The sequence below is a fragment of the Equus asinus genome, chromosome 6, assembly GCF_041296235.1.
Source record: "Equus asinus isolate D_3611 breed Donkey chromosome 6, EquAss-T2T_v2, whole genome shotgun sequence".
In the NCBI taxonomy this organism is placed as follows: domain Eukaryota; kingdom Metazoa; phylum Chordata; class Mammalia; order Perissodactyla; family Equidae; genus Equus; species Equus asinus.
The window spans coordinates 63,848,380-63,875,292 of record NC_091795.1 but is presented as its reverse complement, the minus strand read 5'-3'; the positions used below and the strand labels follow the sequence as shown (position 1 = coordinate 63,875,292).

At 48.6% G+C, this 26,913-nt stretch overlaps 1 protein-coding gene across 3 annotated transcripts in view; it reads left to right on the top strand.

Moving 5' to 3' along the window:
* The window catches only part of PRKCE (protein kinase C epsilon), a 496,436-nt gene extending 471,083 nt beyond the window's left edge, over nt 1-25,353 (top strand). For 2 of the 3 annotated variants that reach the window (XM_014833277.3, XM_070512147.1), the window contains exon 15: nt 22,092-25,353. In XM_014833277.3, coding sequence (XP_014688763.1) covers nt 22,092-22,238 — 147 coding nt within the window. In that variant the 3' untranslated portion in view covers nt 22,239-25,353. Of the gene's footprint in view, nt 1-3,741; nt 3,772-22,091 lie in introns of all 3 variants that reach the window. The other variant, XM_044772359.2, reaches the window with a different exon arrangement.
* Nucleotides 25,354-26,913: the final 1,560 nt, after the last annotated feature.

Genomic DNA, 26,913 nt, shown 5'->3' with positions numbered 1-26,913 from the left:
GGCCTGATCCACGAGGTAGGTCTGCAAAATGTCACTTCAGTCTAGAATCCAGGTCAACAAAATGACTTACAGCTAAGCTTGCGGAGGGCTAGGGCAGGGCTGGAGCAGGGTGCAGAGTGGAGAGGACGACCAAGCCCCAGGGGACCATCAGCCAGGGCTGTGCAGGGGAGAGAGGGCCTAGGGCCGGGCAGAGGCAGGCAGAGAGTCTTTGCTGAGAGCCACACGGAGGCAGGGAATTAGGGCAGATCTTTATGATAAAAGGCACAGGAATTTTGAAAGTATGGACTCATGGAGAAGAGTCCCTCACCGGTAGAAGGGGTGGCAGAGCGTTGCTCAATTCCAGCTGAGGACGCGGTCTGAGACATCAGGAGCCTGAGGAGCGCTGGTCTCCGAAAGCCCTTCCCAAGGCCCCAACTATCCCAGGGGTTCCTCACCGGGCCTTCCACCCTCTAGTCTGAGCTCTGAGCCAAATGCAAGTGCAGACCTGGGAGGAGTGACACCCTGAGCAGTCCCTGGCCTCCCCAGAGTGAGGGGAGGGCAGGAAGAACGGGTATGAGGTTTCTGTGGGCCCGAGGGATGGGGAAGGAGCCAGACACAGAGGAAAGGGAAAGAGTGGAGATGAGTCAGGAGGCAGGCACGTCACCCAGTCCACTAGCGTGCAGGCCTCGCCTGGGCCCAGACAGGCAGGGATCCCCATAAAGCTGTCCCAGGCCAGGAGTCCAGGTGTTCCTGTGGGCAGAGATATGATGGGCCCCCAGGAACCAACAGTGAAGTACATCCCCGGGTCAGGGGGTCAGGCCCACCTGGGGGTCAGATGGGACTCCATCTCTACCTGGAGCACAAGGACCCGTGCTTCCTTTCCTGGGGCCTCTCGAGAGCCCTCCACCTGGGACCAGAGGCCAGGACTGTGCTTGCTTCCTTTGCTGAGGGGCTCGAGTTGGCTTCCAGGGCCTTACCACCCACGGAGAGGATGGCAGAGAGAAAGGGCAGAGCCGTCCAGGAGCTCCCACCAATTTCAAAGCTGTCTTAGTCAGCCTTCCTAAAGACTGACTTCATTGTTGCCTTGGAAATCGTCTTCTGTGCACATTCCTACTCACCGCCCCCTAGACCTCCGGAGTTATCCTGGACACTGTTGGGGGTCAGGGGAGAGGGCGCTTAGTAGGTTGGTTTGAATTAAGTTTGAAGGAGAGAATTAAAACATCTGAAGGAAGGAAGGAAGGATAAAAAGGGAAATTTACACTGTGCAAGAGGGGTTTCTGGTCACACTTTGAGCCAAATAATGTTAATCTGTGCAGAGTTCTCAGCTACAGGCCTTTAAAAATGTGTTCAAGTTATTTAAATCTGATCACATTTATATTCTTGGGACTAGAGATTTCTCTCTGGAGAAATCAAAAGTGAGAAAGAAAAGAACAATTCACGTCCAGTTAGCAGGTTGGAAAGGTGTCCCAAATCTGTTCCTAAATTGAAAATTCTTTTCTGAAAAATGTGGATGGCACCACTGTGAGTCACCTGTGGGCTGGTGTGTAGCAGAAACAAATTTTAAGTTGAATTAAAGCCCACTGCAATGATGAATATACTGTATTTCTCATCTCTGAAAGCTTTGCAGGACCAATGTGAAAATACACAAGATTTTTATAAGCTGTCCCCGACATCTAACCAACTCAGGGTTAGCCCTGGGGGTGTGGGTGCCTGCGTGGCTCAGATATCAACAGTGAGGACAGCTCTGTGCTCCAAAGGCAGTGTCAGCCTTACCCACAGGCAAAATGGAGGGCCATCCACAAGAGATCATTGGAGGGACACTGGGGTCCCACAGAAGTCATCTTCTGTTCAAGGGGCAGGGAGTTCCATCACAAGACAGGGCTTAAGGTGTCACATGACTTGATGACACATCAGATGCCTTCTGGGGAGAGTTGGGAAAGAAAGGTTTTGACGGAACGAGGAAGGAAAGCTGGTTTAGATCCTGATATTAGGATGAAGTGGCCAGGATAGTGGGTTGCAAGTAGCCAGGGACAGTGTGAGGTTCTTGGATCTTAGAGACAGACTCTGAGTCAAAGGAAAGATGCTGTGGCAAGAGGAGGGACAAGTCTATGAGCAAACATCACCAGCCTTGCAATTTAGTGGTGGCCTCAAGGAGACACTGGGCATGTATTTCAGCAGACAAGGAAACCAGATGCACAGACTCCCTTAGTCTCATTGGGCTGAAGATCCCCAGGGCATTTGGTCAAGGGTCTGACGCCTGTGAGGAACTTCAGGTCTTTTCTGTCTTGGGCTAGCTCCGTTTGCTCCCTACCCATGCCCCCCTGACATCACACCAGAATGCCACCAATCTTCAGAAACCTGCTAAATAGCTACTGTCCCATTCCTCAGCTCACCCATACTGAATCTGAAGACCCTGGGGTGTCCTGCCTGTCTGATTCAGGAAGGAATTGGTTTTGTTTGGTGGTGGGTGCTGGAGGTGAGGCTGGGTGAGGTCATGTCATCCATTCTAGGGCTTAAGAAGAACCAAGGTGTAGTGGCATGTTTTCCAGAGCTCCTGACCATCCCCACTCCCACTGCACAGATAGAACTCCTCCCTGGCAGAACCTGCCAGTGGGCACAGCAAGCCTGTGCTCTGCCCAGGCTGGCTCAGCTGGAGGCTGGGGTCCCTGGATCACCCCCATCAGGGCCAAGGATACAGCGAGGGAACAGCTCCTAGGCCTGATTTCCATCCCCTCCACAGGAAGCCTCGCCCCTCTGAAGATATCACCAAGGAGATTGTCCAGATTCTCAGCTGGAATTTGGCCTCTGGTCAGGTTCCATCACATTCCTCGATTGGCTGCTGTCCCCTCCAGGCCTTTGCCTTCTTGAGATTTTTGCTAAGCTGCGATTTCTGCTCCCTGGCGCCTAAACCTGCCTGTCTAACCCCTGCGCTGACTCACTAGCTGTCATTAGTGTGACTGGGTTGCCCTGCCTTCAGGTTTATGCCCCTTTGCACTAATCCTCACCCCAGGACGGTTTTCAGCGGCCTGTTTCAATGTGGAGAGTTTCCTCTTGTTTGTCCCCAGCTATCCTGTGAATTCTCCCTCTTTTTCTTTTTCTTTTGTACTCCTCCTGTCTATCCTCTATCTACCCACATACTCAACTGATTTCACACAAGCAATATGCCATCAACACCAAACCAAAGACTTTGTGCTCAACTCCGTTTTACGGGGGTGGCTTGCTTCAGAGCAAGGGCATCCAGAGTGGATGGCAGGCACCCCAGCAGTGGGCGGGTGAGGGAATAGAAATAGCAAAGCCAGAAAGGCAAGAGCCAAAGCCTTAGATGCTGGAAAAAGTCTCCAAGCATAGCATTCATTGGTCTATTCCACTGGAGATTTGGTTCCAAGATGGTGGCATCATCTAGTTGCCAATGAAAGTAGCACATTTAGCTTTTGTGTTACTGGTGGGCTCGCCTTCCTGCAGACCATAGAGGGTAGATGTGATGTGTTTGGTGTGGTTGAAGGGCATCATCTGATCTTGCAGATCTTGGAGGTGTTTTGCTCACTCCTAGCTTCCTTCCTGCATACCCTTCCCTTCCCCCCAAAAAGCGTTAGGCTCTGAGATTATGGCTCCCAGGGCTTCAGTGCTGGAAGAGGGAAGCCAAGGGAGGAGAGAGAACTTTGCCTCCCCAGAAATCTAGCTGTCCTCAGTGAAAGCCAAAGGCGAGGAGGGAAATGCCGGCCAAGTAAACTTCTCTTTGTGTACGTGTTCTCTCTTTTCAAGTTTGCTTCAGTGTGAATGTCCCTCTTTAAGGTAAGGCCTCCAGAGTGGGGAGTCTCTCCAGGTAGGTGAGCCCTCAGACCTGGTGACATGGAGGCCCCTTTCAACCTCATGATTCGTTTCCATCCAGCCATCCACACTGCATGGCGGGACCCCTAAGGGAGGCCTTTCCTGCATGCTCCTGCATGACTGGGCTGTGCTGAGAGAAAACTGGGAAGTGGGCTTGAGACCTCACACCCTCACCAACCAGCAGCCTGAGGAGGAGCCCTGCTGAACAGGCAGCCCCTTCCCCTAAAGCCAGCCCACCTGCTCAGGACTGCCTGATGGCGTGGATCATGAAGACAGAGCCCGAGGGGCCACTAGAGGCTGTCCTCCACCTGGCAGAGCAGGGACGGGGCCCAGCTGGTTCCTGCAGCTGCTGTCGACGCCGTAGTGAGAGCCTTTAGCTTCCAAGAGGCTGTAAGTTCCCTCAAAGAGCCAGGACTCTGACGCAGGGCTGGAGGGTGTAGGAGAAGTCAGGAGTCTGTTTTTGGTAGTTGGCCCAGGTGGTGGCATGGTACAGTGGACAAGGTACTGGCTTTGACCTCAGAAAGATTTGGCTCAGAATAAAATTGCTGTCACAGTAGGGCCATGTAAACCTGGGAATTCACTCCAACCCCGGACCTCTGGCCTCCTTGAGCCCTGACCTCCTTATCTGTAAAATGGGCATGAGAATACTTCCTCACAGAATTATAATAGGATTAGACACAGACCTAAGATGCTTTGCATACTGTAGACTCTCGGTAAATGTTGGTTCCTCTCTCTCCATTCACTGTGCCCGCTCAGCCTGTTAAAGCCACTCTTCCTCTCCATGCCAAGACTCCAAGAATCAAGAGTTAAGGATTGTAGGAGGTCATGTGATGTTTGGAGGCTGGGCTTTGGAAACAGATGGAACCAGGTTCCTACTTGGGCTGTAGGGTATTGGGAGAGTCATTTCGTCTCTCTGAGTCTCAGTCTGCCGGTCCATCGAATGGGGATAGTAATATCTACCACACTGAACTGCTGTGAGGAGTGAAAAACCTAATTATGTGAACAGATTAGGACAGTCCTTGATGTACAGTGAGTGCAGGGGTGGTGCTGATGCTGATAGTGATGGAGACAGGTGGGGTCTAAGCTGAGGGAGGCTGGCCTGGACTATATTCCCATTCCAATGGACTGCAGGAGCCAGGAGTTCAGATGAGGGATGACACCATGCAGTCAGAGGAGCATCCATTACAGAGCAGAAGGGCCTCTGCAGACTGGCAGAGCACACAATTTAGACTCTGCCGGAGAGCCTGCTGGGGCTTAGTTCGGGCACAGCCCCTGGTCTGAGCTGAGGGAGTACTAGAGGGATGTGCTGCAGAAGAGTGACTCACCCTAGATGCCAACATTTTCCAGCCCTTTGCCCCTTGGGGTAGCACCCCAATTTCCCACAGAATCTGCCCCCCCCCCTTTTATGCTGCGAACTTGCTCACCACCTTTACTTGTCCTGCTTACCTTCTCAGCACTGTGTGTGTGGCTCTTGGTGCCCAGCCCTGAAGTGGTAGCAGTCCTTGACAAGACCCCACGCTAGTATGGCAGGTTCCCAAGTATTTCTAAGCTAAACGGGCTCAGTGGGGCATCTTTGACTCTGCACAAGACATTTCTCCATCTGAGAATTCTTCTTTCAGGGACGTTCCTATGGCCTGGGCGGAGGACTGACCTGCAGGGCACATTGGTCCTCCCACCCCAACTCCGCCATACCCAGGGAAAGCCCTGGGCTGGGCTGGGCATTTTCTAGAAGCTCTGAAGTTTTCACTCACAACTTGATAGCTGTTATGTTGGGATTTGCCTTCATCAGACTAGCGTGTATTGAATTTAGTCTCCTCTCTGCCCCACTAGCACTTAAGCTAACACATACAGCCTGCCTGGGAGCATGGGGTGTAGTGGGCTGGGCCTGAGTGAAGGAGGGAAGAGCAGAAACAATCAGGGAAGGAGAGCCAGGAAGGGTTAGGCAGCAAGAACTACCTGGGAAAAGGCCTGGAATGGAAAGGCCTGGAGAAGGGAAAGGCAGGATTCAGATCAGCTCTGTCCAACAGGTATTTATTGTGCATGTACTTGGTTCTCTCAGCGAGGCCCTGGAGGGGAAGGCTGACACAAGGAAGAAGAGAATCCCCTCCTGTCACAGTAATGCCACCACCGTGAGGAGTTTGCATGGCAGGAGGAGACCCTGAAATATGAAGGGATACTAGGCAATAGGGTAAAATCTAGGACTTGACTTTGGGAGGGGAGTCTGGAGGTTTCTCAAGGTTAGAGGACAGAGGGGAAGAGGCTGCATGAAGAAGAGGGGCTCCCCAGACAGGCTGGGAGCAGGGCCTCTGTGGGTCACAGGAGCCACTTCCCACCCGCGCTCTGGTGGAAGATCCTGTCCAGGCGCGGCCACGTTGCTGGCTGGCCAATGCCCGCTTGTCCATCTCTGCAGAGAAGGCTAACGGGTGATCTGGCAGCCAGGAGTGGAGGGGCAGTGGTCAGAGACTGGTTAATTTGCATCAAAGTAAAAGCAGGAAGAACCTCAAACCTTCCCCATGGAGGGGCTCAGTCCTCCAGCTTTCAAGCCAGCATTTGCTCTTTGAAGGGTGCAGGCACCAAGGGACGTTTTGCAAGCTGATAGGGTTCCCTCTGCCCACACCAGCCTCCAAGACCAGGACCTTGACTCTCCAGGGGCACTGCTGTCAAGGAGAAAGAAGCTCTTGGAAACCCAGTTTTGAATCTGAGGGGATTGGTGCCCTGTTTTTTCCCCGTTGTTTGTGCTGGGGTATGGGATTGTAACAGAACTGGATTTGGTCTAAACTTGACACTCCAACATTATTCTAGAATTCTGGGATTTAACAAACACACATGAGGTTTGTGAAGGTTTGTTAAGGTTCCAAATCAACCTCAGCCTGTTCAAAGTGACAAGGCCCAGCCCACGAGCGTGCCACCCACTGTCCCTCCATGTTATTCTGCCTACTCCTTTCTGAGACCTACTCCACCTCGAAAGGGGTTTCTGGGGAGCACAGAGCGTGGATGTCATGGAGGATTTCAGGTGTGTGACCCCAGCTAGGTGTAGAAGAGGGTCGAGAATGGCTGGGACAGTGAAATTTGATACTTGCCTTAAGTAGGGAGATGAGAAGATAAGCCAGACTGGGGCTTATCAACTGAGATGACTCAGAAAACAAACCAGACCTTGAAGTGGGGCTTCAGCCAGACGCCTTCCTCCTCCTCCTGGCATCTCAGCTAGTATTGGGAAAGAACAGGATTTGTGGTCTTCCTGGGGAGGCATGGCAGATTCAGGCTACAGGTACCCAGGTACCTGGGATGTGGGTGTTCCACCAAATGATTCAGAAGACAGTCACCCCAAAACATGGGATTCCAGAATTTAGCCCCCAGCCTGCATCACAGGCAGTGAGCTAAGAGGAAAACACTGCACAGAGCTGGGTGCCATCCCTGCTGTTAGTCTCTGTGAGACCCTGAGCAAGTCACTGACTCTCTCTACTCCCTTCCTGTAAAAGGAGGGACTTATGTAATCCCTAAGATTTCTTCCAGTCCAGCCACTCCGTGTCAACATGCTTCACGAGGGCAGGGGTTTGTGGGGTTTTTAAATCTAACTTATTGTAATAAAATTTACATAGAAGAAAATGTACCTGTTTAAAGTGTTCATTTGTTGCATTTTAACAAATGGGTACTCCCATGTAACCACCAGCACAGTAAATACATAGAACATCTCTGTCCGCTAAACCGGTCCCAGGTGTTGCCCCAGGCAATGCCTGCTCTGCTTTCTGTCACTGGAGAGAGGGCTTGTCTTTCATAGGGTTTCATATATAGGGAGCTGTGAAGAATGGACTCTTTGTGTCTGGCTTCTTTCACTCAGCATCCTGTGTTTGAGATTTGGGAATTGTATTTTTAACTTTTTATAATGGAAAGTTTCAAACATATATAAGAGAGAATCCCCACGTGTCTATCACCCAACATCAACAATTAGCAACTTCTGGTTCATCTGTGAAGGGAGGGATTTTTCTCTCTTTTGCTCACAGCTGCACCCTCAGCAACAATTCCTGGCGCATAATAGTTCTTCAGTATATATTTGAGGAATGAATGAATGAATTCTGTAGATCTACAATGTTTTTCCGGAGAATGTTTCTCTCTTATCTCCATCTCTAAATGCTCTTCTCACCTTTTATGGCTCAAAATCTGTTCCAGTATATGCCTGGGAATTTGAGGTGATAAGATCCTGCATTAGGAAACCTGAAATCGTTGAATGGTAAGGGAAGGTGGGTGACCTCATCTGGACTTGAGAGGCACATTTTGGAGCATTTACAGTTCCCGTTTCAAAGCCAGCAGGCTGAGCAATAACAATACTCAGCCAAGAGAACTGATCTCTATCTAGAACATTTTTATAAATAAGGGGGAACATGTTGGTGAGGGGACGAACAGGGCTTTGGCCAGGACCAGATTAGCAAGTTTCTTCTTTGGGTGCCAGAAGTATCCCTGGAATAGCTAAACCCCAACAGCTGTCGACAATGACACTGCCTTGAAAAGTAAATGATACATGAAAAAGGGCCCCACGATTAGAAGCAGAGTGGGGCCACGTTTGCCACTAGGCACCTGCCCACTTTCAGCTGGAGAGCAGGCTCCCAGTGCTTGCCGGGCTCAGGTCCTGCCGCTGCACGTCCTGCTGTGGGGGGCAGCTCGCTGCAGAGCCTGGCCGAGGGAGCCCAGGCCTCTGGCAAGCCATGGCAGGCAGGCCAGGGCGCTGTTTCCTCCTCAGGCTTTTTATTCCTGGATGTCTGCACAGCATTTTCTACGTCTTTTCAGTCCCAGTCCCTTTACACTGTTCCGGGGTCTACCCAGCAGTGGGCGGTAAAATCAACTTAGTGGGTCAGGTGCAGAAAAAAATGTTTATGAAGGATAGGATAGGATAGGAGGGGTAGGGTAGAGCAGAGTGGGATATTAGACTAGAACACAGAATGCATCACATGTGGTGAAGTACGGCTTGCTGAATCTTTTCATGGGGTGGTAGAATGAGATGCTGTGCACTCAGTCATATATAAAGTGTATTTTTGGGGGCCTGCCCTGTGGCCGAGTGGTTAAGTTTGCGCACTCCACTGCGGCAGCCCAGGATTCGGATCCTGGGTGCGGACATGGCACCGCTTGTCAGGCCACGTTGAGGCGGCGTCCCACATCCCACAACTAGAAGGACGTGCAACTAAGATGTACAACTGTGTACAGAGGGGTTTGGGAAGATAAAGCAGAAAAAGAAAAAAAAGATTGGCAACAGTTGTTAGCCCAGGTGCCAATCTTTAAAAAAAAAAATGTATTTTTTACTGTTGGTCATAATAAAAAATTTCCAAGGCTATGCCCCTCTTCACCCTGATGTCTGAGAAATGATCCCAAAAGGCATAGTGGGGATGGTGGCCTCTGCACTGCAAGGGGTACAGGGCAGAATGCAGGTTTTTGTCTGTTTGTTAATACAGCAACAACACTCATGGCGGGAACCATTGACCTGGGGCCTGTGCTGGGCTCATTGCTTCAGCCCTTTGCACACATGACCGCATTGACGCCTCTCAGTGGGAGGCAGGACGGCACACGCCTGGGACACAGGCCCGGGGGCAGAACAAGCTGAACTGAGTCCTGGCTCCACCTCTTGCTGGCACGCCTTGGGCAAGCTATTGCTTCCCCTCTGCAGTGGGGTTGCAGGCGCTCGCCTCCTCACCTCGCTGTGGAGTGAGTGTGAGGTTAACAAGTCCGACCTGAAGTCCTGAGGGCAGTGCCTGGCACCTGGAAAGGTCTCTGTCCACGAGCTTTCTTGTGTTTTCCACATGAAGAAACTGAGGCTGTGCCAAACACTGTGTTGGTGCTAGAAATACAAGACAGAGACCCAAGTGGAGCCTCTGGCCTAGTGGAGAAGACAGTTCCCCAATAAGTCATTATTTAGCCCCAGTTACGAGACGTGACAGGAAAGAGGGGCTTGGGGCGATGGAGGTGTATGAGGGGCCCTGCCAGGTTTGGGGATGGTTCCTCAGGAAGGGTATTCCTTTCCCACATAGCAGTGCCAGACCCTCATCTTTAATGGCAGAGGGGAGGCCTTGTGGCCTCAGGAACGGTTTCAGAGCTCCTTTGCAGCATTTGAGAGGGTCAGATACTCTCATCTCTAGTCTTGGAGGATGACGGGTCCACCTGCGTGAGAGAAGCTATTGCTCTCTGCCGTCCTCTGGGGACTTAATTACCCGGGAGCTGGCGAGGCCCTGGCTGAGAGCTGGGCACTGCTGGTGACGGAAGATGCGGCAGGCCCCACTCACCCGGAGATGCTGCCTGGCCCTCGGGAAAGCCAAGATTCATGGGGCACTTAGAGACACCTCTAGGCTGTTCATAAATTCCAAACTGGATATCATCTAGGGACACTGTGCTCTGTACGACGATGAGGACTTGCACACAATCACATGGCCCAAAGTGACTCTTGGCTGGAATGCATGCTTTATGCTTTTGTTACCAAATTTTAGAGTCAAATAGTCACCGCCCAAGGTGTGCATGTGTGAGGCCCCAGGCGGGCGAGGAAGGGTGGCGCGCCCGGAGGATTTGAGGAAACGGTGTAAGTGCCACAGATCAGAACTGCCCAGAAATGCCTCCTTCCCTAAAAGGAATGACAACATGCTGTGTCTGTGGAGCTAAAGCTCTGAGACAGATGGCTTCACCCGGTCTTAAAGACCCTTCTGGAAAGAGCCTTAGATACACAGTCTGCATCCGGGGGACTTTTCCCAACCCTTTTTATAGAAGACACTTCAGCTTTCTGCCCAGCACCAAACAGGCCAAAGGGAAAGCCCAGTGCTGGGGACCCCCACGGTCCGAGGGTCTTGGGGACATTTCAGGTCCTGAGAATGCTTCTCAGGGCTTTCTCTTCTATGTGGATTCCTCAGAGAGAGTTACTGCACCACTGGGAAATCCAGGCTTTGCGTGAGGGGAAACTTAAATCTGTGGTTCTTAACTTAGCAGAGAAGCCACCACCTCTTGGAGGCTCTGATTCAGGGAACCCTCTCCAGGAAAATCCACAGGTGTGCATACACATGCCGTGCTGTACTACATATTATGAGGTTTGTGGAAGCCTCGATGCCCCTCCTCTAGTGCAGGGTTAGCAAACTCTGGCCCTCTGGCCACATCCAGCCCACTGCCCCTTTTTGTGCAGCCCTCGAACTAAGAATGGTTTTTACGTTTTTCTTAAAAGGCTGAAGGAGAAGGTTTCATGAGCCATGAACGGTGCAGGAAGTTCGAATGTCAGCGTCTATCAATAAAGTTTGCCTGCAACACAGCCTTGCTCATTCATGTCCTTGTCCATGGCTGCTTTGTGCCATGACGGCAGAGCGGAGAGGTTGGAACAGAGACTCCTGACCCACGAAGCATAAAATGTGTACTATCTGGCCCTTCACAGAACAATGTGCCACCCTTGCTCTAGCAGCGGGAACCCGGGTCACAAGGGCTTGCTTCAAATACTTTACTTTTTCTTAAAATGATTGAGCCACAGAATTTAGAGATAGAAACACCTTGAAAAACAAACACTTTGAAAATCTCCTTTAAAATTTCCCCAATTTACCAAGGGCACATGAGGACCATGTTCCCTGCTTCTGAGGGAGCAGGGACTACCAGGGAGTTATGTCTTGGGCCCTCCTTTCCTCCTAGAGGTTTCTAAACTGGCACTGCCTTCTGACCTCCCTAACCTTCTGGTAGTTGTCCTGTAGTTTTGTTTAAAAAGCATCATGACAAGTTTTCAAAGTTTCGTAACACCTTCTTTAGAATGGGGATACCCGCCCTCCCCTATAACGGAGATCCCAGAGGGCTCAGTCTGTAGACCCCAGCCAATTCATAGGCAAATTACAGCTGGCTGAACTCCTTTGAACGCTGAAATATTTGCTGGGTGTGGAGGAGGAGGTGGGTATTAGCTAATAAGAGTTTCCAAAGTAACTCTTCAAATGGAATTTGTAAAAATATATGAGTTTTTATAGTCCAGCAAACAATAGTAAGGGGAGAAGGAGAGAGGAGAAAGTTGAATTCCGTCAAATAACTGATTGGACAGAATTCACCTGTGGTTATTTGTTTAGAATGCCTGGTAGTCTGAGGGACTTGGTCCATTTTTAAAAATATGGTCATGTATGCAGACTGCCTCAGGACTGAGCAGCTTTCCCTCAGAAGTTGTTTAGACAGGAGGGGGTGGTCTGGATTATAGGGGAGGAGGCATTCAAGGCCACCACCTGAGGCCTGGGTGGCCCCTCATCTCTGGATACCAGTGACAGAGGCCCCCATGCTGCCATGACCCTCTCCTTTAGACCAGGGAATGGCCGGGACCCAAGTGGCTTCCCATTTTTAAATGCCATAACGCTAATCATTTGTGCTTAAAAAGCAAATGGGTCTTGACTTTCTTCTCCCCTAACAGATGGAGGCAACTTTACTAAATAGAGGAGAGGTCACAAACTGGAGGATTGTGCAACCCATTCAGCCAGGCTCCCATTTAAAAAAAAAAATACTGAATTAGTTGGCAACATTTAAAAATTAGGAGATTTAGCATGAAAATGTACCTGGAGCATTTCTTGGGAATTCAAACGACCTGGGATCCCCGGGGTCGGGAAGAGAACATCAGCAGGTGAGGCACGAGCTGCCTACCTTACCCCCGTCTCTGCAGCTCCCTGTGGCCTCCAGTCCCCTGCACCTTTTCACTGTGTACCCTCGCACACCCTGCACACTCGAGAGAACAGCAGACGTGACGTCACAGCCGGCAGAGCTAAGAGTAAAATTCTTCTTCTTTCTTTCTTCCTTTTTGTTTTTCCTATCTTGCTTTATTCCAGAAAGTTTAAAGATGGCCCACCAGGATGTATAAAGTACATACTATAAATGTAATGTCAGTGGAAATGAAGAAAGGAAAACAAGTGTAGGAAGGCAAAAAAGAATCTAGAAGATTCTTTTGGCGGGTGACACATTTGGCTCTTAGCTTTTGAGTGAAGACGGGCTGGTTGTAGATTTGGCGTGTGTGGGAGCTGAAAGCATGCGGGTTCCCCAGTGAGACGATGATGATCGTGTGAACCAAGGTCAAGGACAAATTTCACCCAGGGATCATCTGAAAGACAGTGCTGTTTGTTCTAACCATACAGTTGTGATAAATATTGATGGAGAAGCAATGCTAATAATTCACATTGACTCTCTGCCGTGTGCCGTTCTTACCCTTTACATATATTATTTCATTTAATCCTTATAACAAATAGATGGGGAGGACTCCTAGTATCCCCACTTTATGGATGAGGAAACTGAGGCACAGAGACACTATATAATTTGCCCAAGGCCACGGAGTTTGGGAGAACCAGGAATGGAATCCAGGCAGTCTGGCTGCACAGCACGCATGCTAAACCACTAAGCCACACTGCCTCTCAGAGGGCTCTTGGATGTCCCAATTTTATAAAGACCAATATAAAATAAGTACAGAAGGGCATGAAACTGAGAAGGGATGCCAATACAGGGTGTGAACTTGAGAGGAAGCTAAATCCAGAACGTTAGGCCCCTAAATAGGCCTTTAGGCAACAAAAAAGCCTTTTGAAACCACTAAGACACAGAAGGAAGAAAGAAATCCACTACTCCTTTGCAAGAGGGACTCCACCAGGCTGCACATCAGAATCACTCCTGGAGCTTGAAAAAATAAGAGGCCCGGGCCCCACCCCTGGAGATCCCAGTTCATGGGGGGGTGGGGGGTGAGGCCCAGGTGTCCACATAGCTGCGTGTTTGCCTTTGATGCACAGGCAGGATGGAGAACCACTGTGCCAAATGATGACCCAAAGCAAGGCTATTTTTTTTTAAGATTTTTTATTTTATTCAGTTAATTAACTTATTTTTAGGAAGATTAGCCCTGAGCTAACATCTGCCGCCAATCCTCCCCTTTTTGCTGAGGAAGACTGGCCCTGAGCTAACATCTATGCCCATCTTCCTCTACTTTATATATGGGACACCTGCCACAGCATGGCTTGACAAGCAGTGCATAGGTGCGCACCCGGGATCTGAGCTGGCGATCCCCGGGCCACTGATGCAGTGTGCGAACCTAACCTCTGTGCCACCAGGCCGGCCCCAAGGCTGTTGTTTTGCCTCTAACTTTTCCCCAAAGAGAAATATCTTCAAAGTACAGAGATTAGGGCAAAAACCACTGAAAGAAGTGAAACCAGAGAGGCAAATTAATGAATTACATTTAATCAAGCTCACCCGGGAGCTATCACGCTCCTGTGCCCAGGACAGATCCCAGAGCAATTACACTGAATCTCTGGGGTGGGACCAGCATCACTCCTATTTAAAGTTCCCTGTTGATTCCAGTGTGAAGCCACTGTTCCAGGCCCAGGTGAATTACATCTCAGGTTCATGAAGAATCTGCCTTGCCCACTATGTGGTCATTTGGATTTGATGGACTAGAACAGTGATGCCAAATGATGGGAGATGGGCAAACAGTCTCCAAGTATTTGAGAATAGGGGAAATGAAGATTTGGCATACTTTGTGAGATGGGTGTTAATAAAGCAAGTTTCTAGACGTTTTTGTGGGAAGATAGTTTGTGGACACAAGAGGAAAATGGTAATCACTTGGAGCCAATTAACTTCATTTCTAGACCAATAGACCAGAGAAACGCTACAAGCATCTGTGTCTTTATTCCAGCGAAGCAACTGAAAGACTCTGATATCATCTTCCTGAATAAGATGAAAAAAGTGATGACGGCTGGTTGATTCACAATGGCTTTAACAACCGCGCCCCCAAAGTGTGCTGGTGGGACCGGGTATCCGCTTTGCAAGAGGGCTCTTTGCAGATGCCGGGTCACAGGGCTCTGGTACTACCCTGCTTTACTCCATATCTTTATACATGTCTTATTAGAGAGATGGGAGATCTGCCAATCAAAGTTTAGGATGACAAGTAGCTGAAGGATATAGAAAATAAGATGGATGACAGAATTAACATGACATTCCCATAGTCCTTTAGAGTTTACAGGAGCTTTACTTGTATGCTCTCATATAACCCTCCACAAACTAGATATATGCATTATTGCCACTTTGTAGGTAAATAAACTGAGATTCAGGGGGCTAAATTACAGAATCACTATTTATGGTGATCTTGACAGGCTAGAAATATGTGCCAAAATAAGAAGAAACCAGGTCAAATGTAAAGGATTACATTTGGATTCGAAAAATCAATTTCAGGAAACAAGGTTGGGGTTGGGGTTTGTATTGGTTTTCTGGGGCTACCAGAACAAAGCACCCCAAACTAGATGGCTTAGAACATCCAAATTTATTGTCTCACAGATCTGGAGACTAGAAGTCTTTGATCAAGATGTCAGCAGGGCTATGCTCCCTCTGGAACCTGTAGGGGAAGAAGCCTCCCTTGCCTTTTACAGCTTCAGGTAGCCCCAGACATTCCTTGCCTGTGGCAGCTCGACTCCACTCTTCCCATGGTGTTCTCCCTGCACATCTGCATGCGGCCTTTCTTCTGCGTGTCTCCAAGACCTTATTTCCAAATAAGGTCACATTCTGAGGTCCTGGGCGTTAGAATTTCAACATATCTTTTTTAGGAGACACAATTTAACCCATAACAGGGTTAAATTGGAGTGATAAAACTAAGAGCATCTATGTTTCATTACAGCTACTTAAGAAATGATAAAACCTCGATACTGTCTTAGAGACTGGTTTCATCTAAGAGTTCCCACCAAGTAGAGGGTCATGCCAAACCTGCACTTGGCATTGCTCAGACCACACAGTCAGGAATCAAGCAGTCAGCTCCGGCAACTACATTCTGAGAAAGAGATGGATAAAAAAAAATGGTAGGGAACCATGGTAGCAAGATAGGTTCCATGGGCAGCCCAGTGCCAGACAAACTCTGTACATTTTGCCCTGTTTTCTATAAAGAAAATCGAAAAGTATGACCAAGTCTTGGTTAACAAAATTTAAAAGAGGGAAAAGGGATGGAAGAATATGTTCAGAGAGATTTCCAGGTAAATGGTAGTTAACTTGAAATTGTTCCAACCTTCATTTTTTCAGGCAAGACAATATACAGTTATACATTCCGTATTTCATTTAACTTCACATGTCAGCATGTGTGTATAAACATACGCACATATACTCTCTTAATTAGAATGTTTGGGTGTAATGAGTATATGTATGTATGTCAAGATCTGATGTTGAGCAAGCATTCTAACTATTTAAATTCTTGCTTTTTCTTTTAGAATATTTAAAAGAGGAAAGTAGAGCTTAGATAAGAATACTGACATTTCAAAGCTAGGAGGAATTTTGGGTTTGACTAGTACAGTGAGTGAAATTATTTTGAGCAAGTGAGTATTGTGTCTGCTGTGTGCCCTACTTTGCATTAGGTGTCTTGTGGGATATGAGAGGAGAATGTTACACACGCAAAATATTAGAAGAAGGGACACAACGCGTGATCCAGGAAGTGCCACGGGGCTGGGAGGAGCGCGAGACGGGGTGCAGCTGGTGTCAGGGAAGACTTCAGAGGGTGTGGGAACCTGACGGGCCTGGAGGAAAGCTGGCGTTTTGGAGACTATGTGGAGACAGCATGTCTCTCCAGGTCTGGTTGCATGCATGGGGCAGGGGACCCCTGGCTTGCAGTCACTCTGCTACCTGTGCCCTTGCTGTCACACCAGGCAGAGGGGAAGAGGTGGGCAGGGGGGACCAGCAAGGTGGCCACATGAAAGCCAGCCCCGGGCCCTAGCCTGAGAGGTCAGGGAGTTTTCTCGGCACTTTAGAACAAAGTTGTCTGTTAATCTCCTTGTAAGCAGATGAAGACAGAAGCAGAAATCGCTGGCTCCTCTGAAAGCTTGTGTTTATGACTTCAGTACAGTGAGGGCTCTGAAAGAATTGTGCCAGCCAGACAGGAAGCAAGTGTTTGGGCCGCCTGCCCGTGTCGGTGCTGGGGTCCAAACACTACCACAGCCGGCTGAGCCCCCAGCCCTCAGTGGCCTCAGAGTGGTTTATAAGACAGGCCCAGTGGCTTTGCTTCTCAGAAGGATCTGGAGTGACCTGTAACACTGTTTCCATAAGTTTTATCCCCTTCCCCCACTACAGACGCCAGAAATGTGCCCTTCCCTCAAGGTCAGCCCCACCTCTCCAATCCAAGACCTTATTTCTGAAGGCATGCCAAAGGGATGGGAATGTCATTTTCCCCTAACACCAACCACAAGGGTCAGAGACAGACCCACCAAGTCCCTAAACTCCCTTAGCCCATTTGTCTGGATGGAATTTTCCTAAACCCTGGTGGAATCTGTTTCTATCAACAGTCAGGGAACCCTAGTCCCCCAAGGTGACTGCTGCTGGCCATTCACCAGGCGTAAGCCTGCCTGTTTCTCAGGGCCTTGCAGGGTAGCAATGGTCTGGGCTGCCCTACTCTAGGCCCTTCGTAAGTCAGACCTCAGCCCCCTCCCCATTCTGCCTTCGTTTCCCCAAAGGAAAAACCCCTGTGGCACGACAGCTGCCACTGGTCCTGAACCAAGGTCACTCTACTGGCTCTAGATAAAGTAGCAGCAAGAGGGAACCTTCATTCATTGTTTCAGCAGATATTTACTGAGCACTCGGTCTGTGCCAGGCCATGTGCTGGGCGGGGAATGGAATGTCGAGTTCAACCCAGGCCCAGCCCCAGCTTAGTTGAAAGGAGTTGGACACCTGGTGTAATGAGGGCTGTGATAAGAGTTAAGGGAGATGATGGGGCACCCGTAAGAGGGTTGGAGGCACAAGGAAGGCTTCCTGAAGGAAGGGCATCTAAGCCAAGATGGGAGAGGTGAGGGGTCATCAGCTCAGTGACGGGGACATGGGGCAGAAGGAAAGGAGCGGAGAGGGTGTTCCAGACAGAGGATTAGCTGTGCAAAGGCTTAGAGGCAGGAGGAAGCCAGCGAGTCCAGAGAGCTTCATGGTTGAGCAGGGCCCCGGAGATGAAGCTGGGCAGGTAGGCAGGGACGAGATCCTAAAGGGCCTTAGAAGTGGGTGACTGTAAGAACCTGGGACTTTATCCCAAGAGCAGTGAGGCACCGTTAGAAGAATCTCAATCACTGGAGGAAGCACTAGGTTGTTCAGGTGGGCCCCAGCTCAGCACTGGTTCAGGATTTGGAGGCATACAGAGAAATGTGAGACTCAGTCCCTGCCTTCAGGAAGCTTATGGCATGGATGGGCAGACCTCATGGACTGTGGTGGGTAACACAGCCCAGTTGTGCATGATGCGTGCCCATGGGACTCAGGTGCTAAGACTCAGAGGCAGGGAGGAACTCACATTTATTGGATGCTCCTGATATGTCTGGGTCTGCCCTGAGGCACCTAACATCTGGCATCTCATTTAGTCCTCAAGGTGACCTATAGGGTGCCTGTTACCACCCCCATTTTACAGATGGAAAGACCAGGGCTCAAAGGGTGACTTCACATGGTGTCATAACCAGGAAGGGACAGTACTGGGATGAGAGGTCAGCCAGTGATCTTTCTGCTACTCCATGCAGCTGCCCATAAGCATGGGAAAAGGATGTGGGAAGGGCTTCATGGAGGAGATAAGATTTGAAGAGTTAGAAGGTTGTTCCATGTGTCCCAGTGTCACCTCTCAGGCTGTGCAGTGTGAGCTCAGAGCCTGACATTTAGACATTAGGGGAGGCAAATGGGAAGACGGAAGATCCAGGTAAACAGGGAGTGTCTCTGGGAATTTGCCAATTGGAACCTTGGAGTCGAGTCTTGTGCCTGTTCTGTGAGGGAGGCAGCAGCTTTTCAAAGAATGAAAACAGTGAGTAAGGGATATAATCCCTAGTCCTCTCCAAATTTAAGGACGCTATGCTGCCTACATGCTATTAATAGGGGATGGGGTTTTCAGAGATATTTGCTTTGGAAAAGTTCCCAAGCCTCTAAGGTTAATAGTCGGGAATTGCCCATAGTGGGGATGTTGATTATTTGAATTGGAAATGAGTAACAGACATGCACCTAAAGTGTCTCCAAGGAAAATAGGGCCTGGGCCAGGTTGCTTAAGGGGGTGGGTGAGCCAAGTATGTCTTTCTGTAGAGCTCTTGAAGAATGGCACACTCGCCCAAGTGCCACCCATGATTCTGGGACCCCTGAAAAGTGCAGAGATGAGCTAGATAGCTCCTCAAGCTAGCCAGCTATGGAGCTAGAGGTCCTCTGGGAATGGTGTCCCTAATTGAGCCTCGTTCCCTGGTACGCAATCAGCAAGCTGTGAAATTCGAACATCCTGTAGAATCTAGCTTCGTCACTATGCTCAGTTGACCTCAGGAAATGAAGCCAGTTTCCATGACTAATGGACACTAATGACTGAAAGGTGAAGCACAAACAGGTAGGTAAACAGGGAGAGCCATAAACAGGGAGAGCCAATGCCAAAGCGTTCACAGATCTCCCAGAGTTCTCTGTACACATGCTGCCCCTCATTAGTGGTCCTTGAGAGGAAGCTGGGAAAGAGGCGGGACTGCCCTGAAAACACAGGGGTCCGGGCATGTTCCATGCTGGGTGATGCTACAGACTGAGTTTCCCTCCTGCCCTATTTCTCGCCTCTCTTCTTCACTTAACTCCCACCCCTCCTACCCTCTGGTTCCCTTCCCCCTCCGCCTCCACTGAAGATGCCTCTTGGTCACTGACGAAACTCAATGCTTCCCAAGTCACTGCCACCTTCTCCCCACCTTACTTCTCCTTCTGGACTCATTTCCCCAAGCACTACCGGCCCATACTCTGTAACCCTTCCTCGATCAAAGTGAACCCATCCCTCTTTCGAGAGAGATCTCCAGAAGCGGCATCACCACACCCTTTCCCCAGGCCCTGGCCCTCCAGTCTCCGGCGTGCGTCACTGTGGGGATGAGCTTTGTTGTTCCTCTCTGAAGTCCCTCTCCACGCAGGGTCCCCCTTTTCCTCTTGCTCTGTACACACTGGAGACAGAGAACAGATCGTCCTCTTGCCTGGGGCCAGCCCTCCTGGTAGAGATGACTAAGCCACTCCTCAGTTTTCCCATCTCAAGGGACAATATGCACATCATTCAGCTGCAGGTCTTGTTTCCATCCCTTGGGTTTTCTCTGTCCCCCTTCTGTCTCCCCTCCAAGGTCTCTGAGACCTACTCAACTATGCAGCTGAAGCTCAGGGAGGAGACAGCAAGCTGGACCGATGCGTGCTGAAAGATTGGAAGATTAGCTCATCTCTGCTCAATGCTGTCCATCTGATTCTGACCTCAGTCTGGGGCAATTTGAAAAGAAACTCCCCTGCCGAGCTCACCCAGTCCACATTATCCCTTCTCTCCACGACCCACAGCCCTCTCCCACCATGCTTGCCCACTGGCAAAGCCTGTTTGGCTTTCTTTTAGCCTAGTGGCTTGACCTAAGCATCTCCTAGTTGAATTAACCCTTGCTATGTCTTCTCACTTCTCCAGTATCTAGCTTTCCAGACATTCCACACCATGGAAGGCATCATGCTGAGACCTGGATTTGAGTCCAGCTCTGCTCTTAACTAGTTGGGTGACTCTGGGCAAGTCACCAACCTCTTTGAACTAGTTTCCTCTTCTGTAAAATCAGGATAATAATACCTACCTATTCTAAGGATCAAATAAGCAAATGAACATGAAGACGCTTAGTAAACTGTAAAGCATCATTTCCCAAACCATGTTCTGCAGAACTCTGCTCCCAGGAGAAAGATTAAGAAGCTGTTCCGAAAAAAAAAAAAGCTTTATGTCAAGTCTGAGGAAGCCTGGCCTTAACAAAGTGAACCAGGTTTCTTGGTTCTACGAGGTCTCAGAACTTTTAATTTGCCAACGTGCATGATGAATCTCCAAGAGCAGGGTATAAAATATAGCTTTGTCTCAAAACCACATTTTTGATAGACTCATTATTAACATCTTTTGGGTTACTGATTTCCATAGAACATGGCATATATTAATATTATTCCTCCTACAAATAAGAATGCTAATCTTTCCACAAGGGTTATTCCATCACCCAGGTCACTAATCTTGAGTAACACCAATTAATCGGTGTCTGAAAAAGCATTGCCAGACCGCCTTCTATCTTCTCAGCGTGTGCTGTGCACTGTGGGGGAGAGGGCACCTGGTTCTGAAGGCCCCTGCGGTGGGACTGTTCCCTCACCTCCCACCATCCCCACGCTGGACTCTGCCCCAGGCAGCGGGGGAAGGAACCTGTTGTGTCCCGAGTGTATATCTTTCATGTTCCTGCCTCGTCTTTCTCCCTGCCAAGCTGCCTTCCTCCCATCTCTGCCAACATGATTGTAACTCATTCTTCAAGTCTCAGCCAATCCCCAACGTCTACGTCGAAGTTTTTCTAACCATTACAGTGTGTTCCGGGCAGGAATACTGGCTCCCAACTCACCTGGAAGTCCCTAAAGGCAGAGAGCGTTATTTACACTTCCTGATTTTCTCCCCAAACCAGTGCTTGTTTGATTGCTGCCCTTCACCTCCCATGACCTGTAAGCCTTCCTTTGGGAACTTGAACCTCCAACTGGGTTCTTCTGAGCTGAGGAGTCAGTGGCGGGTTTTCTTACATGTTCATTCATTAGGTAGACACTTACTCCTGGGAACCTAAGGTGTAATAAGACTTTAAGGAGCTCTTGGTCAAGACAAAAGCCTAAACAATTCATTGCAAGTCAGCATGGTGAGTGTGCTAGTAGAAATAATATGGGAACACAAAATACGCTTCCTGGTAAGTGCAGGTGGGGATCAAGGCAGGCTTCCCAGAAGATGGTCCCACCCCCCACCCATCCTCCTACTTACAGAAAGGATGTCATATGGAGCAGGCATGGCAAGGTTATGGGGGGTCTACCTGTAGGAAAGAAAACTGCTGAAGACTTTGTGGGAGGGGGATTCAAGTTTGATTCCTGAGTCACAAGGATCGAGGTCTTGATGGAGCCAGAGGGTTAGGGCAGAAGCTGGAAGGAGAAGCATGAGATGGGAGCCATGCATCTCACTCTCCCAAACAAACCCTACACATGCAGCTGCACACATACACACGCACACACGATGTGTACACACAGGCACACACGTGTGTGCACACACACACGTCTATGGGAATCCCACTTCCCTGCTTTTCCATCATACCCTCTCACCCCTTCTTCCTTCTCACCTGGACTCATCCTTGCTCTCCAAGTCCCCTGTCACCCAGTCCTGGGGCCATCCATTGTTACTTCATTGGAACAGCCCTGTGTCTGCTCTCAGTAGCTAGAGGCCTGCTTTGGTGAGACGCTGGTCAGCACAATGCCCACTCCTGGGGGCGGGGCAGTGGGGGGCCCTGGGGAGGAAGGTCAGCCTAGAGTCAGTGCTTTCTCTTTTCTTCTCACAGAAAACCAAAAGAGACGTCAATAACTTTGACCAAGACTTTACCCGGGAAGAGCCAGTACTCACACTCGTAGACGAAGCAATTGTGAAGCAGATCAACCAGGAGGAATTCAAAGGATTCTCCTACTTTGGTGAAGACCTGATGCCCTAAGAAGCCGCTCCAAATGGAGTTTGGTGATGCTGCAAGAAGGGGTGCCGAGAAGATTCCTAGTTGCCAGAGGCTCAGAAGGTCTTGAACTACTTCTCCTCCTCAGAGCCCCAACCCCTTGTCCGCTCTCTATTTATTGCATTCCCTTACCCCAGGCCACCTCCTCCCTCCTTCCACCTGGTGACCAGAAGGCACTCTTGGTTCTTGTCTCACCAGTAATGCAGAATCGTATTGGGTCAGCAGTTGGCTGGACACACTGCCGTGTTTGGTCTGTTGGCAAGCCTGGTTCAACTCCTTGGGGCCTCCTGGCAGTGAAGCAACTTCACTTCTTTTACTGAAAAGAAAAAAAAAAAAAAAAAAGGAAACGAGACTACTCTGGCTCTGCTATCGGACATCGAGTCCCGACAATTCTCGCTTCTCCTCCCTCCAGACCCCTGCCTGCCGCCCTCTGCCCTTCTGTCCAGGAGAAGAGACTGGTGCTTCTTCGTCGTGAGGGTGGGCACCCTTGAGGTGTGCCTGTGAAGGAGAGGGACTGGGAGGTGCACAGGTTAGCGACCTGTGTGGGTTTGCTCTGGAATGGCTGTTTCTTGCTTGCTTTGGTTTTAGCTTTTGGGCATGCCAAAGTTGTGTAAGCATGTATCTCATGGAAGAAATCACTTTTTGTGGAAAAGGAAATTTGATTTTGAACTCTAATAACATTTGAAAAATATATTATCAAATTTTCTTTCTAATTGGCCAAAAGATATAAATTCTAGTATCAATACAGATAGATATTAAAGGGCTAGCATACAATGAGAAACCAATTGTCCAAGGTTTATGCTATTAATGCTTTAGTGGCACATGAGGGCTACATGAATTGAGAGACAAGGAAGCAAGTAATGCTCCTCATTATTCAAGTCCTGCCTGAACACCGCACTGATGGCCAAGACCCTGGGTTCTAGCGAAACTTGGCCCCCAAATTCTCTTTCCAGTTTCATCCTAAGTTCCCAGCATAAACTCTATTTATTTTCTGCAGTGGTGTGTTATTTTTGCACACTTCTACAAAATGGTAGTACTACTGTGTTGTGGTTTTTTAACGTTAAACATGTAAAATTAAATATGAAATATCTGCTTTTGGAACAAGCAGAATGAGGCTAAACATGGGTTAGGCAGAGGGTATCAAGAGACTGAAGAGTAAATTCAGTTTGAAAACTGACAATGTGGCAAGATGTACTCGGAGTTTTGTTTCTGTGTGACATGCAATGGCAACTCATGTGGACACTATTTAATGGATGTGATGTTACCTCCTGTAGATATGCTAACAGTGTTACATTCTTTGATTTCCAAGGGTTCTCTGTGGCTTTGTGTATATGTTTCCCGGAGGTCGTTTGACTAGCTATTTTACTGAGCTGATTGAGCAGGGAATGGAATCCATTCCAACTGTTGCACGTGGATTTCCCAGCTGCCCCTAAATATATATACTTGTGAGTGGCAAAGTGGCACTAATGAAGCTTTTTGCCTTTTGTACATTTGAGATTTTTGTATATAGTGTTTGCTGCAAGGCCTGTGGAATTAATTCATTGAATTTAGAGGTATCAACTGCTGCATGTTCAGGCATATTATAAAACTTTAGTCTATGAAAGAATAATTATAATAATGTCCAGGTGCAATACTCTGTAAGTGTATTGGTTCAAGTTACCGAAAGATAAGGTGTGTTTCCTTCTATCATTTTTCGGGGGGAGTGGGGGGTCCTTTGTACTGTTTATTTCATTTTGATTTATTTTAAAAGATGTAAACATATATTAAGCTATATTAAATCTCACGTACACTTCTCCCGTGCTCTATTATGCCCTGATAGAGAAGGGAAGAGAAAGGAATGTTTTCAACGGTGGTCTCAAAGCTTGGACTGAGACTAGCTCGAGCCCAGAGAGAGTCGATGTCCATATTTGCATCTGGCTGGTCATAGCCTTTGTTCCTAATGATGACGTTCAGTTCTCTTTTGTTTTTATTTTTTAAAAACTCAGGTGTAATTATTATCTGTTCTTATAGTAATTTCAAATATTATGCTTTATCAGTTTGTGTGTTTGGCATACCAGTGAAGTGACAAAGAACAGTAGATTAACTTATCTTCGGTAACTTGACGTACTGGGGAGAGACTATCTTCTGGAGTTGAGTACAAGCACAGAAACATCTTCATGGTGGCATCATCTCATTTTTTAGGAAGACATGACAATACTGCCCGTCATACTCATGCGTCACTACTGCTCTCTGTTCTTCCTCTGCTTCTTTTACCGTGAGGAACTTCGAACGACCAAGCAAGCTCTAACTGCAATGCCACATGGCCTTGTCCAAGGGCTTGGTGGTGTTCCCATGTCAGCGGGGGTAGGGCCCTTCCTACAGGACAACTGGCATTTTTGCTGGGAAGTCAAATAATAACACATTCCACCCGGCAGCTCCAGGAGGTCAGTCAGCAGCTTGCCTGGTCCAGAGTCACCCCCTTTCAGTATCCAAAGCCAGGTAGGCTGGGATGCCTCCTGCTTGGGGCTGGAGCTGACCAAGTTCTCGCACAGGTAGATTCTAATCCCATGTAGTTTGTAGAAAAAAGCTTGTGTGTTTCTTGAGGATTCATTGTTTCATTTTAGTTTTCACAAGATTTTGGCAGCAGACACACTTACATTTCTGCCTATTCTTTCTTATCTTTCCAGCTCTTTTTTTTTTTTTAAGAAAAAAAAGGAGTGCAAAAAAAAAATGCCAAAAAAATATATGAAGGATAGCTGTTCTCCTGTGTTCTCTCATTATGGACTTTGTGAAGTGGAGACATAATTTTTTCCTCCAAAGGTGAAAAAGCAATGCATTCTTGCTTTTTAAAAAAAAAAGAAGGCTAAAAAAAATTACCTCTTTTTAAATTATGTGCAAAATAATTCTGGCTAAATATAAAATGTATTCAACTTTAGGGGTTTTTTTTTGTATTGTGATGCTTTATTTGTACATTTTTTTCTTTTCTGGATGTAATTTTAATCTCTTGCCATTCATTAGTGTTATTTCATTGTAAACATTATTGTGCCAAATGTACTGTATTCAAAAGGATGTGAATGTGTATTGTTTCAGAACCTAATAAATACAATGACATTAAATCTTATTTCTCAGTCCCAATGAGCATTTTTATCTCCTTTGTGATGGCACTAAGGAAGCTTTTTGCCTTTTGTACCTTAGAGATTACAAATTCCAAAACCTGGGTTCAGCTCTCCACTTAGCCTTTGAAGATACACAAAAGCTACAAAGGGCTGTGTTTGCGCACTCCCGGTGCCTGCCCCTGGCTGGCCTCTGTGCTTCAGGCACCACCAACCAGAGGGATGAAGTGGGTCTGAGCGATGGATGCGGCTCTGGGCTATCTTGTCATGAGCTTCCGTGGAGTGCTGCGAGACAGGCAAGCCAAGCAGGCAGCACCCTCGTTTCTAGAGGAGCGAAGGCTGGATCTCCTTGGGCCTTGAGCCCTGAGAGGCTCCTGTTTAAGCCTCTTCAAAACTCAGTTTCTGCCTAGCTGCTCAGAACTTCGGGCATTAGAGTCCAGGAAACGCTTCCTAGCCTGGGAGCCCCTTGCAGGCTGGGCCTGGGCACAGACTGGCCAGTGGGGCTCCATGCTTAGCCTGTGCCCTCCTTTCCTGCTCAGCCAACATTCATGGCCATGGCGGTGACTTAGCCAAAACTCGCTGTTCCTTAAAAGTTATGGAAATGACGGCAGTTTTACTATGTGTCATCGTAAGGTGAGGGGATGGCCAACTCGTCACCCTTTCAGCCCTCAAATCACTGCTTCACCAGCCCTCAGATGGCTTTGGAATACTGTCTGGACCGTACTCTCCTCTCGGGTCTCCCCTCTCAGCAATGTCGCCTGCCTACTTGGAGACGTCAGCGTGGACCTCCAGACCCAGCCCAAGAAGAAGGTTATATTTATCACGTATTTTCCTCTCTCATTCAGGCAGCTGTGTCCAGGTAAGTGACCAGCCCAGGAGAAGCAAGCTGTCCACCAGTATGTCTGTCTTATGAGTGTAAATAAAAACCAGAGGAACCAAACTAAGAGGCTCTGTTCTACGAAGGTCAGAAGACATCTCCAAGCATCTCACTGAATGAAATGGGACCAGTCCACACCTCCCTTGCCTAGTGGCCCAGAAGAGACAGCTCCAACATCCTGCAACAGGAAAGTCTGTCTGCATGGCTGTGCCCCAAACTGAGAAGCAGCAGGTCTGACAGATTTCCTGCAGAGGGGAATCTGTAGGACGATTGCACATCTCCATTTCCTTGTACAGTCCAGGGCTTGGGTTACCAGCAGCCTGAAGATCTCCATGCAATAAAATTACCACAAAACCACAAAGTTGTCATAGTGCTCACAGCGGCAGAGAGATGAGTGGAGAGCAGGCTTAGAAGCCACGTTATGAAGTCTGTTTTTTACTTTGAAGTCATTTAGCCTCGAAAGTGATAATACTTTGGTGGTATGTTTTAAGTTATACCTGAGGAGGATGAGCTGTCCTAATCAGGAGTATTCCCTCCAGGGGTGGACAGCTGATTGAAGAAACCGACAGTATTTATTTAGAGGGCTACTACATGTGCTTCAGCTCTCTTTGACCTCCCATCAACAGCTAGAGGTTTTGTTATTAGCATAAAGAACACTAGAAAAGAGGGGCTGGCCTGGTGACTTAGTGGT